Source organism: Cololabis saira, chromosome 24 (assembly GCF_033807715.1).
Source record: "Cololabis saira isolate AMF1-May2022 chromosome 24, fColSai1.1, whole genome shotgun sequence".
Classification (NCBI taxonomy): domain Eukaryota; kingdom Metazoa; phylum Chordata; class Actinopteri; order Beloniformes; family Belonidae; genus Cololabis; species Cololabis saira.
Window position 1 is genome coordinate 25,896,660 of NC_084610.1, and position 19,261 is coordinate 25,915,920.

Here is a 19,261-nt window from a genome sequence, read left to right on the forward strand (position 1 = left end):
GTGTGAGGAGGTTCCCGGCGTGTCCTGCACTGCGGCTGCAGCAGCAGCAGGACCAGAGTCCTGACTGACGTTGATCTTCAAACACAGAGGGACACGATCAGCGCTATTATATTATAAGTCTGCAAACGGTTTTATAAGTCCTGATTTTTCTTTGCGCCCGCCATTTTTGGCTTTTGGGTTTACGTGCACTTTTAGTATGAATCCTACGCACTCTTTTATAAATGAGGCCCCTGGACCTGAACTTCCTGTAGACTCAGGTTTTCCATGACTGTGTTCCAGAGCAGAACTCCGGCCTACAGAAGGTTGTTCTGGACCTGGACCTGAATCCAGCGGAGAGTCCTGCTGTTCCATCTCAGCATGCGTGTCCTGGTGCTGCACTCACTGGTATGTTTCAGTTTCCTTCTGCAACCAGGAAATCACCTTTCAGTTCCACTTTAACAACTCTTGATCAGTTTTGAAGGAAATAAAACATTCTAGGACTCTGAGCTGAATCAACTCTTGGATGATCAACAGTTCAACATCTGGGCTGCAGAGACGCTCCTTCACAGGAACATTGTCAAGTATAAAATAGGGAAAAATGGTATATTATACTTGCTTAAGATATGTTTAGATATTTATGTGGATATTTATGTCATATATATTATATGTTGAGAGGGATAGTTATAATTCAATTCAATTCAATTCAATTCAATTTTATTTTATAGCGTCTAATACAACAGCGGTGTCTCTAGGATCCTTCCAGAACATGAACATAAACCCCCGAGCAATTATTACATAAACAATGACAGGTAAAAACTCCCCTAGTGGGAGAAAAACCTTAAGCCAAACAGTGACAAGAAAACCTCCCCTTTAAGAGGGAAGAAACCTGGACCAGGACCTGGATCAGGACCTGGACCTGGACCTGGCAGGTCCAGGCAGGTGGAAGCAGCAGTGGGATGACCAGAGGCGCGTGGTATATTAAACCCTCATACGGGGCACCATTTATGTTGTGCCACAAAGAGAGTGCTGGTTCAGTTATTAAAGACTCATTAATTCATGTGCTCTTTGTTTGTGTTTTCCAGCAGCAAGAGAGCCGACTCTCCAGAATCTGAACCTGTATCTGCACCAGGACCAGCACCTGGACCAGGACCAGGACCTGGACCTGGACCTGGACCTGGACCTGGAACAGAAACTGAACCAAGACCAGGACCAGGACCAGGACCTGGAACTGGACCCGAGTTTGAGCCTGGATCTGCTCCTGATCGCAACCCTGAACGACGTCCTTTCTCTGATTACAAGTAAGTCGTCACCCAGAACAACACATGAACAAACAAACTGCGGATCGCTGCGGTGTCGGCAGAGATGCAAATGATGCGTGAAATATGAGGCTCAGAACAGAGTTAATTATTCAAAAATAATCCACTTCAGAAGTTTGGAACAATTTGTTCAGAACACAAACAATAGAGGAAGAGACAGAACTTGCATAAAATAATTAAGGTGCAGCAGAGATCATCTGTGATGTAGAGTTCAAGGTGAATAACACAAACCTTAACTGACGCGTTTGAGTGGATGACTGAAGCAGCCGTTTGTACATAGTGTTATCGCTTCACAACAAGACTTCAGAAGCTGTTACTTGCAATTGTCAACCAATCACAGTCCTGCATCTGCAGACCAATCCTCTTTTCTCTCCATTTCTGCAGCATTCAGCTTCAAACACGTGACGATGTGACGTCTGATTACCAGAATGACTTCAGGGAAGTGATGACCTCCGGGAGTGACGACTATATTGTAAGTCAAACTGCTTCCAGTCTTAAATCACAACCTCCTTTGTTCCTGAATGAGAAACTCAAGAGTTCCTTGTTCTTCAGCTTCATCAGCTGATGGAAGTAGAGATCTCTCTCTTTCAGAGAAAATCATGTTACAGACAAAGATTACGTCATCATTCCAACAGACTTGTCAGTCGATGCTAACGCAGAAGGGCCAACTTTTGCAATTCCTAAATTGACCACCAGAGGCTCCAGAAGTGAGGCAGTCTCGTAGTCTGTAGAGGAAGAACCGGACAAACGCTTTGACGTCACCGACAGGGTTTCTGCAAACAGGTAGAAGGAGCAAGACTGGAAACCTCCTGGAAACCTCTTGCAAACCTCCTGGAAACCTCCTGGAAACCTCCTGGAACACGTCCACGTTATGTGGAGGAAGGTGGTTGAAGGCTGCAGGCTAAGCTGGCTGCTCCTGGTGGATCACCAGACTGCAGCCAGTCTTAACGTCTGACCAGGGATAGCTGCGGTATGCGGATCCTAGTTTCCCCTCGTTTACCATAGTTAGGGAGGTAACTACGTTGGAGTTAGTTCTGTGTTGTTGTTTTGTGCTTGGTCCACCCTGAAACTTGTCAATTGGATGTTTTCTGGTTGTTTTGAGGACTGAGGGACACGGGGCCTTCTCACGTTATGTCGTTTGGGACTCCCACACTAGACATAATGTGAACTGGGGGCTCAGTACAGTAGTCTGTTTCCTGCTGCGGATACGCGGGTTATTAGGTCAAACGATCTGAAGTCTATAGGAGATTGGTGTTCTGATGAGACGATGGATCACACATTCGGGTGACTTGGACAGTGTTGATCCACCATCTACTTATGTATTAAGTTTTGTATTCATACATTTAAAATGTAAAGTACTATAGGAAGTATATATATATATGTATAATTGTGCTTTTATATGAATGTATTTTAATTTTCATGGACCCCAGGAAGACTAGTTGGCGTTTTGCGTCCGCTAATGGGGATCCAAAATAAAAAACAAAACAAACAACACTACCAAAAGACCAAAAGAGTACCAATCGCAGGCTTTCAGTCTTGCACGTTAGGAAACGCTGCTCTGTAACCCTTTTTCAGATTTCTGGATGTCCTGAGTTTGTTTCAAGTCCATCTGATTCTCTGTCAAGAATTCAGATTTTAAGAATACATTTATGATCATTTCTTTCTTTAAAGGAGGTAAAGAGGTGGTTGAAGGGCACTTTGGAGAATTTGGACTCCAGGGGGCTGAAGGAATTCCAGTGGTACCTGGTGAACGCAGATGAATCAAAGGATGGTTTCAACCCGATCCCACTGTGTCGTCTGGAGCATGCGAACAGATTGGACACAATAGATCTGATGAGTCAGAGATTCTCCTCAAAGACCAGAGAGGTGGCCGAGACGGTTTTAAAGAAGTTACAAAGTAATAAAGGTGTGTTGTAGAGAAGGAAACACACAAAAAACATCTTACTATAAAGATTTTGTCCTGTTTAAACAATAACTGATAATAACATGTTTCATTGACCTCCAGCAGAAAAATCCTTGCCGGAACTTGTTTTCCAGGACGATCCAGTCTTTCCAGCTGGTGCAACAGGTAAATGTTCCCTGTCAGTCGCATTGATTCATTTCACAAAAACTGTGAAATGGGTGTGTTTCCCTCCAGTCAGGATGCTCTCGATGGAGCCTGTGTAGAAGCTGCTCCTGATGGGGCTCTGGCTTTCTTCATTTTCAGGAGGAAGTAGAGGCGATCTTGAGCCTTCTTGGCCAGTGATGCCGCGTTGATATCCCAAGAGAGGTGACATGCACACCCAGGAACTTAGTGCTGCATCATTGATAGAAACAAGAGCATGCTGGGAGTGAGCTCTCCTGAAGTCCACAACAATCTATTTTGTCCACATTTAGAGAGACTGTTGTGTGTCTACATGGTGGCTAACCTCACTCCTGTAGTCTGGTCCACATGGTGGCTAACCTCACTCCTGTAGTCTGGTCCACATGGTGGCTAACCTCACTCCTGTAGTCTGGTCCACATGGTGGCTAACCTCACTCCTGTAGTCTGTCTGGTCCACATGGTGGCTAACCTCACTCCTGTAGTCCATCTGGTCCACATGGTGGCTAACCTCACTCCTGTAGTCCGTCTGGTCTACATGGTGGCTAACCTCACTCCTGTAGTCCGTCTGGTCTACATGGTGGCTAACCTCACTCCTGTAGTCTGGTCCACATGGTTGCTAACCTCACTCCTGTAGTCTGGTCCACATGGTGGCTAACCTCACTCCTGTAGTCTGTCTGGTCTACATGGTGGCTAACTTCACTCCTGTAGTCCATGTCATCCACATGGTGGCTAACCTCACTCCTGTAGTCTGGTCCACATGGTGGCTAACCTCACTCCTGTAGTCCGTCTAGTCCACATGGTTGCTAACCTCACTACTGTAGTCCGTCTAGTCCACATGGTGGCTAACCTCACTCCTGTAGTCTGTCTGGTCCACATGGTGGCTAACCTCACTCCTGTAGTCTGTCTGCGATCTGCTGAGTCCCAACTGGTCCAATTTGTAGTCTGACGTAGTGTCATTTGTTGTCCAAGTGAGTGTACGTTGGCCAAAACGGTGGTGGGAATCGCTGGCTTGTGTGGCTTGGCTGCTAGCCTGGTTGGTTCTGCCTATGCCAAGCAGAAACTCACGGCAGTATGTGCACCTTTGGACTTTGTAGATGCAATAATGATGGACAGGATCACTGACGACACTTTGACAAACAAAGGAAAACACATAATCAGTGCGAACTGTCCACATTTGTTCCGAAACATTTTTCATGGTCAAAAGAAGGAAATTAGCTTCACAGCCTCGTTATAAAAACAACTGCACTGTAACAACGCCTTGTCAGATTCATTGTCAAAAGGCAACTAAAAGGGAATCATGTTCATTTTACACATGTGGCTCTAAATAAATGTTGGAATACGTCTCAATCCTTGTCGACTCACATCCTTAAAAGGACAAGTCTTAAAAAAGTTTTTGTTTGTTTTTCTTCTCGTAGAGAGAACTGTCAGGATGATGAGTGACTTTGTTAAGAAAGTGTCTATACAAACCCTGACGGAGCTCTTGGAGGCCCTCTTAACTGACGGTGTCTTGGATGAGCGGGACAAGAAGTCGATACTGGAGGAGAACCACACCAGAGTAAATAAGGCCAGCTGCCTTGTCGACATTGTGATGCAAAAGGATGAGGAAGTCTGCAATAAGATGATCAATCATCTTCAAACCATAAATCCCTCACTTTCCTCTGAGCTGGATGTGTCCGGCGGTCCATCTGCTGCAGGTGAGTTCACGTCCTTCTGAAATTATGGTTCTTTTCAACAGTTTGAGCATGACATTCTTCTCATTTTACCCCTTTACTATTTACTATAGAGACACTTAACGGAGAGCTCTGGTCCGGTCAGTCAGTTTCTCCAACTACTTGGGTTGAGAACCCGACAAATCTTTATTTGCTTTTTTTTCTGAATCGTAACCAGGACTTGAACCCAAACCAAAACCTAAATCTGAAGCAGGACCTGGACTGAGATCTGCTCCTGATCCCAACCCTGAACAACGTCCTTTCTCTGATCACAAGTAAGTCGTCACCCAGAACAACACACGAACCAACAAACTCAAATCTAAAAAAAGAGGCTCTTTGTAATCAGGACACGCTTGTTGGTACCAAAAAGCAGCTGATCACCGAAGGAATTCACAGATCCATGTCTAGTGAACCAGGAGGACTGGACTTATGGAGAGAAGAGTAATCCATGTCTAGTGGACCAGGAGGACTGGACTTATGGATAGAAGAGTAATCTGTGTCTAGTGGACCAGGAGGACTGGACTTATGGATAGAAGAGTAATCTGTGTCTAGGGGACCAGGAGGACTGGAGTTATGGATAAAGGAGTTATCCATGTCTAGTGGACCAGGGGTCCGTTTCACAAAGCAGGTTCAACAAACTCTGAGTCTAATCCTGAACTCTTAGTTGATCTACTCTGAGATCTGAAACTCTGAGTTTTCGGTTCCAGAACAGCGGATTTGAGGTAATTTACTCAACTCTAATTAGTTTCACCTGGAGTTAAGCTCGAGCGTGAGGGAAATCAAAAGCCATCATCAGTAGAGCGCTGATACAAGGATTCACCATGGCAACCGGCGACACAAAAGAGCGACATACATTTTTTTTTTTCTTTTTAACTTTATTTATCTTTTCAATTTACAAAATCCCTTTGAGGAAACATTAGTTTGCATCTCAAGATCCACATACTTCACGCCACTGGAGTTAGAAGTGTTAATACGTGCATATGGCGAGTATAAGCATATTTTGGGAAAAAAAATGAAATGTTATTGTCATTTAGATCAGGGCCGTCAATTGGGTACGGCAGCTGCCACACCTCGGCTTCAGGGGAGAATGTAAATGTTTTTTTTTTAATACATTTATGGAATTACTCTGCATCTATTTGTATTGATTTATTCTATTAATTCATACATATAAAATAATTACAAATGCATATCAGAACAACATGATGGATTTCAGTAGGTATTATCTTTCCCAACACTTGTATACCGCCCTCATATCTTGAAATGTCCCAGCGTCCCTGACGACAGTGGTCGCTATCAATCTGGTTTTTAGCTCTGCAGTGTTACTAACTTACAAAAATGAAAAGGAAGCAGACAACCACACAATAAAAAAAAAGAAAGAAGGCAAGTGATGGGTCCAGAATATATTAACGAGGCTGTTAGCCACTGATGGATTAATTATGCAAGTTCATCTCAAAGTAAGATATAAATCCTCTTATACATCTGTTTAAGGGAAATATTTGACTTTTTTTTTACTCTCCCTCTCCTTTTTGCATTTGGACTTTAACTGTTTGAAGTTAAAATCTGATGTCCCTGTGATATTGTTGCACTGACATAGTGAATAAAGTGAACGAGTTAAATTGCGTTTGTTAGATAAGCCTTTTCTGCTCTCTAACTCTGCCGCTTGCTGTCCGTGGTGCAGAAAACAGATGCGTATTGCGTAAAGACCCATTGGCTGAATTGACGCCACTGAGGGAGGAGACGGAGAGAAACTCCAGGTTCGCTGAAATAAACCTGGTCCCGACCAGGTTAGATTCAGAGCGTCTGTTCCTACGGTAACTGACCGAGAGCTTAAGTTACCTCTCTTTGTGAAACAGGCTAGAGTTACCTCTCTCTCTCTGGTTTGAGTTACCTCCCTTTGTGAAACGGAAAACTCAGAGTTTCCCTCATTTCAGGGTTAACAGACTCTGAGTTTTCACTAAACCTGCTTTGTGAAACGGACCCCAGGAGGACTGGATTTATGGATAGAAGAGTAATCCATGTCTAGGGGACCAGGAGGACTGGACTTATGAATAGAAGAGTAATCCATGTATAGGGGACCAGGAGGACTGGACTTATGAATAGAAGAGTAATCCATGTATAGGGGACCAGGAGGACTGGACTTATGGATAAAGGAGTTATCCATGTCTAGTGGACCAGGAGGACTGGACTTATGGATAAAGGAGTTATCCATGTCTAGTGGACCAGGAGGACTGGATTTATGGATAGAAGAGTAATCCATGTCTAGTGGACCAGGGGTCCGTTTCACAAAGCAGGTTCAACAAACTCTGAGTCTAATCCTGAACTCTTAGTTGATCTACTCTGAGATCGGAAACTCTGGGTTTTCGGTTCCAGAACAGCGGATTTGATGTAATTTACTCAACTCTAAGTAGTTTCACCTGGAGTTAAGCGCGAGCGTGAGGGAAATCAAAAGCCATCATCAGTAGAGCGCTGATACAAGGATTCACCATGGCAACCGGCGACAACAAAAGAGCACAATACATTTTCTTTTTTTTCTTTTTAACTTTATTTATCTTTTCAATTTACAAAATCCCTTTGAGGAAACATTAGTTTGCATCTCAAGATCCACATACTTCACGCCACTGGAGTTAGAAGTGTTAATACGTGCATATGGCGAGTATGAGCATATTTTGGGAAAAAAAATGAAATGTTATTGTCATTTAGATCAGGGCCGTCAATTGGGTACGGCAGCTGCCACACCTCGGCTTCAGGGGAGAATGTAAATGTTTTTTTTTAAATACATTTATGGAATTACTCTGTATCTATTTGTATTAATGTATTCTATTACTTCATACATATAAAATAACTACAAATGGAATATCAGAACAACATGATGGATTTCAGTAGGTATTATCTATCCCAACACTTGTACCCCCCCCTCATATCTTGAAATGTCCCAGCGTCCCTGACGACAGTGGTCGCTATCAATCTCGTTTTTAGTGGGCTCTGCAGATATAATATATGTCCTGCCATTTTCTTTCTTTTTATTTAAATTGATTTATTTTATTATATTTATGTTACTTATGTAATGACTTATGCACTTCATCCACTTTATGTCTCATACTGTATTTGTTTATTTAATTCCTTGATGCCTGACTGTCCACGGTCAATGTTCTGACTGTAATTGGAACTTTTAAATAAAGTTTTAAATAAAGTTAAAAAAAAAGTGCGCTCTGCAGTGTTACTAACTTACAAAAATGAAAAGGAAGCAGACAACCACGCAATAAAAAAAAAAGAAAGAAGGCAAGTGATGGGTCCAGAATATATTAACGAGGCTGTTAGCCACTGATGGATTAATTATGCAAGTTCATCTCAAAGTAAGATATAAATCCTCTTATACATCTGTTTAAGGGAAATATTTCACTTTTTTTTACTCTCCCTCTCCTTTTTGCATTTGGACTTTAACGGTTTGAAGTTAAAATCTGATGTCCCTGTGATATTGTTGCACTGACATAGTGAATAAAGTGAACGAGTTAAATTGCGTTTGTTAGATAAGCCTTTTCTGCTCTCTAACTCTGCCGCTTGCTGTCCGTGGTGCAGAAAACAGATGCGTATTGCGTAAAGACCCATTGGCTGAATTGACGCCACTGAGGGAGGAGACTTAGAGAAACTCCAGGTTCGCTGAAATAAACCTGGTCCCGACCAGGTTAGGTTCAGAGCGTCTGTTACTACGGTAACTGACCGAGAGCTTAAGTTACCTCTCTTTGTGGAACAGGCTAGAGTTACCTCTCTTTCTCTGGTTTGAGTTACCTCCCTTTGTGAAACGGAAAACTCAGAGTTTCCCTCATTTCAGGGTTAACAGACTCAGAGTTCTCACTAAACCTGCTTTGTGAAACGGGCCCCTGCTTTGTGAAACGGACCCCAGGAGGACTGGACTTATGGATAGAAGAGTAATCCATGTCTAGTGGACCAGGAGGACTGGACTTATGGATAGAGGAGTAGCAGCGAGAGGAAAGGGAATGTTTACAGACAGAGAAGACAGACCTCCTCCATGGTTGGAGACAGCAGGAGACCAAGAGAAGGATATGGAGGAGGAGAGGATCAGAAAGAGGAGGTGGAGGAGGAGGAGATGAGGAAGAGGAGGTGGAGCAGGAGGAGATGAGGAAGAGGTTAAGTCAAGTCAAGTCAGATTTATTTGTATAGCACAATTCGTGCACACAGCAGCTCAAAGTGCTTTACATAAAAACGTTCCAATACAATCAACAATTAATTGCAATCAACATCATACAGAACACAATAAAAACATTAACAGTTGGATTAAAAAAATAAAGTTAAAAATTTAAATAGAAGTAAGAAATAAAAGCTGAAAATCGATAAAAAGTGCTGCGGTTTAGCAGCAGTTAAAAGCAGAAGTAAACATAAGGGTCTTTAGCTTAGTTTTAAAAATAGGCAAAGTTGGGGCAGATCTAAGGTATTCCGGGAGCTTATTCCAGCTATAAGTGGCGTAGTAGCAGAAAGCGGCTTGGCCATGCTTGGTTTTGGTCCTAGGAACAGTTAGCAGACCAGTCCCTGATGATCTTAGGTTAGGCTGTCTTTGGGAGTGACGAGGATTGCTAGCATGAACAAGCACCAGACCAGGGGCCTCATCTATAAAGCTTGCTTGCGCAGAAAAAGCGCCTGAAAGTTGCGGAAGCCGCCTTCTACGCAAATCCTCGGATCTAAAAAGAAAAAACTAACCGAAAAATCTGCTTATCTTTACGGCAACCCTGACCCTCTCGTAAGAATTTACTTAAGACACGGGGAACTGGCGACGCAGGCTGTGAGGTGGTGAAATGAAGCCAGATTCATATCATACTCTTAATAATGTCATCACATATCACAACATATGTCAGGCTTAAAATAATAAAATAATAAAATACAATAAAATAGCGCTGATCGTGTCCCTCTGTGTGTGAAGCTGTCAGTCAGGACTCTGGTGCTGCTGGAGCTGCAGCCTCCTCTGCACCGCTTTAGGACAGAACAAATGAGGGGCTGCGTTTAGGGAGCCCCACGGAGCCCCTAAAGGGACTCAGATTTTTTTTCATATATATGAGTTTTGCGCGCGCGTGAAACCTTTAGGTGCTGCTTGTAGGCTATATGGTGCCTAAATTACGGTCCCGCGTTAAAACGACGCAGAGCCTACGGCGTAGGGTACGCGGGGACGCGCACCTACGCCGTAGGCTCTGCGTCGGTGACGCAGAACCATAAACCCGCCCTGAGCAGCTCTGAGGGGAGACGGGGGGGAGGAGGGGGAGCGGGGCTGCAGGGCCGTTTTCGTATCGCTTTCATACAGTGTCTTGATAATTTGCAATTTAAGGCTGAGCCTACCGTTAGTTTTTAAACTGTAAAAAGTAAGGGAAAGAAAAACATGATTTTGAAAAGACGGGGGGACGTGTCCCCCCTGTTGCGCCGGGGAACTCACGGCGTTTAGCGCAGCAACGGCGTGCTGCCACTCACTCGCTTTATTTTATTGTATACTATTTATATACTTATTCTAACTTTTACTGTGACCACCAAATAATGTGGTTTTCCTGTCCTCCACATCATCTACAACATCTCTGTCTCCGCGAAAGTCAGTGTCACGGTGGCTGCTACTTCTAGCTTCTAATTCATTCTGACGCACAAACAGGCTGCAGGAAGCCACTGCGCATGCTCAGTAGGCTCATCCATATGCATTTATGGGCGTGTACAGGGCGGGGATTCAGCTACGCAGCCTTCCAGCTGGACTGTGATTCATAAAGGAACGTTGCGTGCAAATCTGCGTGCACATGGTTTTATTGATCCGGATTTTTTTTTGCGCTCGGCATTTTCGGCTTTTGAGCGTACGTGCACTTTTAGTATGACTCCTACGCAGTCCATTTTAAATGAGGCCCCAGATCTGGAGGGGAGTTCACCTAACCTGGAGAATGTGTTCAACCATATCCCTCGGGGACTCCAGGGAGGTTTCGCCTCACCATGGCTGCCCTCCGTTGCTCATTCTGGTCAAAACTTTTAGTGACAGAGGGACAGTCTGGCATCTGCAGACCAATGTCAGGGTTTGACATTTCCCCCAGTTTGTGTTTTCAGTTCTGCCCCTCCTGTTGCCCATCTGCCCCGATTGTTCGCACCTGTGTCTCGTTATCTCCTGGGTATATCTGGTCTTGTTTTTCCCTGCCTCATGTCGGTCCGTACTGTTTGCTCCCTCCGTGTGTCCTGTCAGGTTTATGGTTTTTGCTCTCCTGTTTTGTTAATCCTGCTCTGCAGCGTTTTTGGTTCTTGTTTTTTCTAAATGAATCTGTTCTTTTGCAACTCCTGCCTCCTGCGTTTGGGTCCTCAACAAACACTAACTGTGACAACCAATCCTCTATTCTCTCTTTTTCTGCAGCATTCAGCCTCAAACACATGACGATGTGACGTCTGAGGACCAGGATGACTTCACGGAAGTCATGACCTCCGGAAGTGACGACTATATTGTAAGTCAAACTGCTTTCAGTCTTAAATCACAATCTCCTTTGTTCCTGAATGAGAAACTCAAGAGTTCCTTGTTCTTCAGCTTCTTCATCTGATGGAAGCAGAAATCTCTCTCTTTCAGAGAAAATCATGTTACAGACAACGAATACATCACTAATCCAACAGACCCATCAGTCGATGCTAACGCAGAAGGGCCAACTTTTGCAATTCCTAAATTGACCACCAGAGGCTCCAGAAGTGAGAAAGGAATCGTAGTCTGTAGAGGAAGAACCGGACAAACACTTTGACAAAGCTGAAGTAGAGCAGCTAATGTCTGAGAGGCTGTTAGAAATGTCTAGTGCCGTAGACGGGGCGGATACGAAGGTAGCAGAGGTTGCTCAAGTTTTCAGTGATCCAGTGTGGACTTTGATCCAGTTTCTGAACCTAAACCAGGTCTGTCCCCCCTGAAGATCTCCGCTTAATCCTTTCATATTCAGGAGGTGGAGATGTGCAACAAAGAGCTGTTAGTGCAAGCGATGCATCTCCGGATCATAGCTCTTGAAAAGCGTTGACCCGTGTCCATAGCTACGTCACCTCAAAGCACACACGTTGACGTCAGTAAACACACCACGTTAGTTCCTTCGTTTCAGTCAGACGTTGACTCTTATTTTGGTGCCTTTGAGTGCATGGCTACTGCACTAAATTAGTGTTGGTCTCTGCCGTTGCAGTGCGAACTTGAAAAGAACGGTGTTGCAAAGACACCTGGCTGCAGCAAGCCTTGTTCTAATGTGGAAATAGAAAAGATCTAGGATCCCTGGTGGTGTGGGATCTGTTTGTTTCAGACATGCCCACATCAGACACACTAACCTTTGAGATGCTCAGACCGTCAGAGCCAGCAGGTCTAGCTCCGCCCCCTATTGTGTTTGCTCTCTGTTACATGCAGCATCGGACCAAAGTTGTCCAGTGTTGCCCAGGTCTTTAGTCCCTTTGTCCTGAGGGTAGTCCTGAGGACTGTCCACATGTCCTAAGGGTTGTCCACATGTCTTTTTTTGTCCACATGTCCTGAGGGTTGTCCTGAGGGTTGCCCACATATCCTGAGGGTTGTCCACATGTCTTTTTTTGTCCACATGTCCTGAGGGTTGTCCTGAGGGTTGTCCACATGTCCTGAGGACTGTCCACATGTCCTGAGGGTTGTCCACATGTATTGAGGGTTGTCCACATGTCCTGAGGGTTTTCCACATGTCCTGAGGTTTGTCCACATGTATTGAGGGTTGTCCACATGTATTGAGGGTTGTCCACATGTCCTGAGGGTTGTCCACATGTCCTGAGGATTGTCCACATGTCCTGAGGATTGTTCACATGGATGTTAAAATCAGCAACAATGATTACACGGTTAAATCAACACAGAGCACAGACAGCAGTTCACTGAAATCATCAGAGAAGTTTGGGATCTGGGATCTGGGGGACTCTGGGATTTAGTCCTGCAGCTTTAGTCTTTGGTGGTGCGGTGGCTTGTCCTCTTCAGCTTCTCAAGGGAAAATGGTGGACGGAAACATCTCACACTGAGCACAATGTGCTAGATTATGTCAGTAGTTTTCAGGAGCGTCTTCATCATGCGTGTCAGTTGGCACAAAAGTTGTTGTGTTGTGATATGACATCGATGTAGATGATCGGAAGCCCATTATTACCAGACTGGATGCAACAGGGTCAATGGTCCAGCTGACTGCCAGACTCATCTTTCGTTTTACTGGGTTGGCGGGAGTTTCTTTCAAGTCCATCTGATTCTCTGTCAAGAATTCAGATTTTAAGAATACATTTATGATCATTTCTTTCTTTAAAAGGAGGTAAAGAGGTGGTTGAAGGGCACTTTGGAGAATTTGGACTCCAGGGGGCTGAAGTTATTCCAGTGGTACCTGGTGAATGCAGATGAATCAAAGGATGGTTTCAAACCGATCCCACTGTGTCGTCTGGAGCATGCGGACAGATTGGACACAGTAGATCTGATGAGTGAAAGATTCTCCTCAAAGACCAGAGAGGTGGCCGAGATGGTTTTAAAGAAGTTACAAAGTGATAAAGGTCTGTTGTAGAGAAGGAAAAACACAAAAACCATCTTACTATGAAGATTTTATCCTGTTTAAACAATAACTGATGATAACTTGTTTCATTGACCCCCAACAGAAAAACATGTTATCCAGGACGATCCATTCTCTCCAGCTGGTGCAACAGGTAAATGGTTCCGGTCAGTTGCATTGATTCACTTCACAAAAACTGTGAAATGGGTCTGTTTCCCTCCCGTCAGGATGCTCCCGATGGAGCCTCAAAAGAAGCTGCTCATGATGGGGCTCTGGCTTGCCTCAGTTTAAGGAGGAAGTAGAGGCACTCTTGAGACGTCTTGGCCAGTGATGTCGGGTTGGTGTCCCAGGAGAGGTGACGTGCACAGCCAGGAACTTGGTGCTGCTCCATTGAAACAGGAGCATGCTGGGAGTGAGCTCTCCTGAAGTCCACAACAATCTCTTTTGTCCACATTCAGAGAGATTGTTGTGTGTTTACATGGTGGCTAACCTCACTCCTGTAGTTTGGTCCACATGGTGGCTAACCTCACTCCTGTAGTCTGGTCCACATGGTGGCTAACCTCACTCATGTAGTCTGGTCCACATGGTGGCTAACCTCACTCCTGTAGTCTGGTCCACATGGTGGCTAACCTCACTCCCTTAGTCCGTCTGGTCGACATGGTGGCTAACCTCACTCCTGTAGTCCATCTGGTCCACATGGTGGCTAAGCTCACTCCTGTAGTCTGGTCCACATGGTGGCTAACCTCACTCATGTAGTCCGTCTGGTCCACATGGTGGCTAACCTCACTCCTGTAGTCTGGTCTACATGGTGGCTAACCTCACTCCTGTAGTCCGTCTGGTCCACATGGTGGCTAACCTCACTCCTGTAGTCCGTCTGGTCCACATGGTGGCTAACCTCACTCCTGTAGTCCGTCTTGTCCACATGGTGGCTAACCTCACTCCTGTAGTCTGGTCCACATGGTGGCTAACCTCACTCCTGTAGTCTGTCTTGTCCACATGGCGGCTTACCTCACTCCTGTAATTTGGTCCACATGGTGGCTAACCTCACTCCTGTAGTCTGGTCCACATGGTGGCTAACCTCACTCCTGTAGTCTGTTCCACATGGTGGCTAACCTCACTCCTCTAGTCTGGTCCACATGGTGGCTGACCTCATACCTGTATTCTTGTCCACATGGCAGCTAACCTCACTCTGGTCCACATGGTGGTTAACCTCACTCCTGTAGTCTGGTTCACATGGTGGCTAACCTCACTCCTGTAGTCTGATCCACATGGTGGCTAACATCACTCCTTTAGGTGTTTTGCTGACATCCTTGGGGCGCACCCGTGTTCACAAGTAACAGTACTGGATGTGTTGCTGGCGATCCATACTGCCTGTGGTCTCCTGGTCAGGAAGTCCAGGAGCCAGTTGCAGGGCGAGGTGCTGAGTCCCAGCCGGTCCAGTTTGTAGTCTGCCATAGTGTCATTTGTTGTCCAAGGAGTGTACGTTGGCCAAAACGATGGTGGGAATCGCTGGCTTGTGTGGCTTAGCTGCTAGCCTGGTTGGTTCTGCCTATGCCAAGCAGAAACTCACGGCTGTATGTGCACCTTTGGACTTTGTAGATGCAATAACGATGGACAGGAACACTGACGACACTTTGACAAACAAAGGAAAACACATAATCAGTGCAAACTGTCCACATTTGCTCTGAAACATTTTTCATGGTCAAATGGAGGAAATTAGCTTCACAGCCTCGTTATAAAAACAACCAAACTGTAACAACACCTCATCAGATTCATCGTCAAATGGCAACTTAAAGGGAATCATGTTCATTTTACACATGTGGCTCTAAATAAATGTTGGAATACTTTTCAATCCTTGTCGACTCACATCCTTAAAAGGACAAGTCTTAATAAAGTTTTTGTTTGTTTTTCTTCTCGTAGAAAGAAATGTCAGCATGTTGAGTGACTTTGTTAAGAAAGTGTCTAAAGAAACCCTGACGGAGCTCTTGGAGGCCCTCGTAACTGACGGTGTCTTGGATGACCGGGACAAGAAGTCGATACTGGAGGAGAACCACACCAGAGTAAATAAGGCTAGCTGCCTTGTCTACATTGTGACGCAAAAGGATGAGGAAGTCTGCATTAAGATGATCAATCATCTTCAAACCATAAATCCTTTACTTTCCTCTGAGCTGGATGTGTCCGCCGGGCTATTTGCCGCAAGTGAGTTTACGTCCTTCTGAAATGATGGTTCTTTTCAACAGTTTGAGCTTGACATTCTTCCCATTTTACTCCTCTACTATTTACTATAGAGACACTTAACAGAGAGCTCGGGTGTGGTCTGTCGGTTTCTCCAACTACTTGGGTTGAGAACCCGACAAATCTTTATTTGATTTTCTTTTCCTCCTCTTCTTTTCCTTTTCACATTACAAGCTGGACAGACGTGCGACAACTTAGCAGAAACTATTTGGAGTGGAGAATGTCTTTTTCTCTGGGAAGACAAGGGAATAGTCGCTTGTCTCCAGCCCACCAGCTCTGTCTCCAGCATCTATATACTCGTGTATTTACCATTTCTCCTCTTTATGTGTCCAAAACATCTCCCACTTTCTTCCCTTACTTGATCTCCACGATTTTGGACTCTAAACACATCCACCATATGTTTATCAAATGCTGACGGAGCTACAGAGCTGTCGGGGATGTTCATATGTTATTTGGGTAGCGACACCTGAAACGGCAATGCTGAGACAGATTTGACCAGTCTTTATATACATTTATATTAACACCCACCTAAACATTTCTGCAGACAAGTCTCTGGTCACACCTTGCTTAGTAAGGTGTATACGAACACAATAAAGGATCTGAGGTGTTCATCCATCCTCCAGACTTCTGAGTTACCAACCTGATGTGAGCTGATAGCAACTGTGGGGACCAATTCCACTCCAAGTCTTAAACCTGGACTATCCACTTCAACCCACAACCCATCAGGGCTCTACCTCTAACATCCTAGATGTTACTAGAAACCCAGATGTTCTTGTCATTTCCACGTCCTGAATGCTCAGAGGTGTTTTAAAAGCAATCTACTCAATATTGGACAGCTCGTCGTAAAGTTACTGATCAGCGGATGTTCAGATCCTGATTGTTTTTAGAATTAAGTTGAACTTTATAAAACACTAAATCTCTGTCTTTACGTTCTTTCATTAAGGTATGTTGGTTGCAGTTTGTAAAAAGCAGCTGAAGTCTAAGCTGCAGAAGAAGTACCAGTGTGTGTCTGAGGGGATCACTGAAGCAGGAAACCCAACCCTTCTGGAGCAGATCTACACGGAGCTCTACATCACAGAGGGAGGGACCGGAGAGGTCAACAAAGAACATGAAGTCAGACAGATTGAAGCAGCTTCCAGGAAACCAGACGGAGCAGAAACAGCCATCAGACAGGAAGACATCTTTAAACCCCCACCTGGAAGAGGAGGACCAATCAGAACGGTGATGACGAAGGGAGTCGCCGGCATCGGGAAAACAGTCCTAACACAGAAGTTCAGTCTGGACTGGGCTGAAGGCAGAACCAACCAGGACATCAAGTTCCTGCTTCCATTCACCTTCAGAGAGCTGAATAGGCTGGGCGAGGAGAAGTTCAGCTTGGTGGAACTAGTTCATCACTTCTTCTCTAAAACCATAGAAATTTGCAGCTTTGAAGAGTTCCAAATCGTGTTCATCTTTGACGGTCTGGATGAGAGTCGACTTCCTCTGGACTTCCACAACTCTACAATCATCAGTGACCCCAGAAAGTCCACCTCAGTGGACGTGCTGCTGACAAACCTCATCAGGGGGAACCTGCTTCCTTCTGCTCGTCTCTGGATCACCACACGACCCGCAGCAGCCAATCAGATCCCTCCTGAGTGTGTCTCCATGGTGACGGAGGTCAGAGGGTTCACTGACCCACAGAAGAAGGAATACTTCAGGAAGAGGTTCAGAGATAAGAAGCAGAGCAGCAGGATCATCTCCCACATCAAGACATCACGGAGCCTCCACATCATGTGCCACATCCCAGTGTTCTGCTGGATCACTGCTACGGTCCTGGAGAACGTCCTGGAAACCAGAGAGGGAGGGGAGCTGCCCAAGACCCTGACTGAGATTTACATCCGCTTCCTGGTGATCCAGGCCAAACTGAAGAAGGTCAAGTATGACGGAGGAGCTGAGACGGATCAACACTGGAGTCCAGAGAGCAGGAAGATGGTGGAGTCTCTGGGAAAACTGGCTTTTGAGCAGCTGCAGAAAGGAAACCTGATCTTCTATGAATCAGACCTGAGAGAGTGTGGCATCGATGTCAGAGAGGCTTCAGTGTACTCAGGAGTGTTCACCCAGATCTTTAGAGAGGAGAGCAGCCTGTACCAGGACCAGGTCTTCTGCTTCATCCATCTGAGTGTCCAGGAGTTTCTGGCTGCTCTTCATGTCCATCAGACCTTCATCAAGTCTGGAGTCAACCTGCTGCAGGAACAGAGAAACACCTCCAGGTGGTTTAAAACAAGAGCAGAGACTGACCTCTGTCAGACAGCTGTGGACAAGGCCTTACAGAGTCCAAACGGACATCTGGACTTGTTCCTGCGCTTCCTCCTGGGTCTTTCTCTGGAGACCAATCAGAACCTCCTACGAGGTCTGCTGGAACCAAAACAAAGAAGTTCACAGAACAATCAGGAAACAGTTGAATACATCAAGAAGAAGATCAGTGAGGATCTGTCTGCAGAGAGAAGCATCAACCTGTTCCACTGTCTGAATGAACTGAACGATCGGTCTCTGGTGGAGGAGGTCCAAGAATCCCTGAGATCAGGACTTCTCTCCACAGATGAACTGTCTCCTGCTCATTGGTCGGCTCTGGTCTTCATCTTACTGTCATCAGAAGAAGATCTGGAGGAGTTTGACCTGAAGAGGTTCTCAGCTTCAGAGGAGGCTCTACAGAGGCTGCTTCCGGTGGTCCAAGCCTCCAAGAAAGTTCTGTAAGTTTTCATTAAATCAGCATTTAAAAAAAAAGAAAAAAGCGATATGTTGCTTCAACAACAAAAATTAAAAGGCTTATTGTTCTTGTAATGCTCTCTTTTCAGGTTGAGTGGCTGTAACCTCTCAGGGAACATCTGTCCACTTCTGTCCTCAGTTCTCAGCTCTCAGTCCTCCAGTCTGACAGAACTGGACCTGAGCAACAACGACCTGCAGGATTCTGGACTGGAGCAGCTGTGTCCTGGACTGGAGAGTCCACACTGTCACCTGGAGGTTCTCAAGTTAGTATGATGGGATGTTGGAGCAGAGTGCTGCAAGGTCGTTATTTGACCCTGTAGATCAACATATTACTGCAGGTTAATCATGTTGTTGGGATCAGAGGTTCGGGGGATCCCCGCACGGTGCATCCAAGTGAGGGCCGCGGCCTTCGTGGCGCTCGAACACAGAGACCATGTTAGGGGGCTGAAAAGAAGGAAGACAGGAAAGGAGTTGAGATGAGGGAGGTGTGGTTATCAGCAAATGTGTGTTTGTGAGCGGTAACTTTGGTACAGTTCTGATCCAGGTCCACAGATGTCCTGGGAAGGGGAGGGCTAGTGAGGGCAGATCGTCTTGTTTTTCATTCCTTCAGGGAGATTGTGACTGGAGCTGCCTGCCAAACCTCTCTGTCAAGGTCAGATTGTAGAACCAACAATTGTA

The 19,261-nt window shown here is 45.3% G+C and overlaps 2 protein-coding genes across 2 annotated transcripts in view; both read left to right on the plus strand.

The window, feature by feature from the left end:
- LOC133425141 (uncharacterized) overlaps positions 1-15,822 on the plus strand; it is a 15,829-nt gene extending 7 nt beyond the window's left edge. Inside the window, exons 1-12 of the mRNA XM_061715822.1 lie at positions 1-2; positions 252-384; positions 1,169-1,277; positions 1,680-1,767; positions 2,967-3,192; positions 3,301-3,363; positions 4,794-5,072; positions 5,266-5,362; positions 11,467-11,554; positions 13,373-13,607; positions 13,710-13,757; positions 15,524-15,822. The exon at positions 1-2 is cut by the window's left edge and continues 7 nt beyond it. Coding sequence (XP_061571806.1) covers positions 1-2; positions 252-384; positions 1,169-1,277; positions 1,680-1,767; positions 2,967-3,192; positions 3,301-3,363; positions 4,794-5,072; positions 5,266-5,362; positions 11,467-11,554; positions 13,373-13,607; positions 13,710-13,757; positions 15,524-15,822 — 1,667 coding nt within the window. The remainder of the gene's footprint in view (positions 3-251; positions 385-1,168; positions 1,278-1,679; positions 1,768-2,966; positions 3,193-3,300; positions 3,364-4,793; positions 5,073-5,265; positions 5,363-11,466; positions 11,555-13,372; positions 13,608-13,709; positions 13,758-15,523) is intronic.
- Positions 15,823-16,783: 961 nt separating this feature from the next.
- On the plus strand, positions 16,784-18,856 carry LOC133425142 (protein NLRC3-like). Its single transcript, XM_061715823.1, has 2 exons — positions 16,784-18,567; positions 18,673-18,856. The coding sequence occupies exons 1-2, from the start codon at positions 16,784-16,786 to the stop codon at positions 18,854-18,856; spliced, it is 1,968 nt and encodes a 655-aa protein (XP_061571807.1).
- Positions 18,857-19,261: the final 405 nt, after the last annotated feature.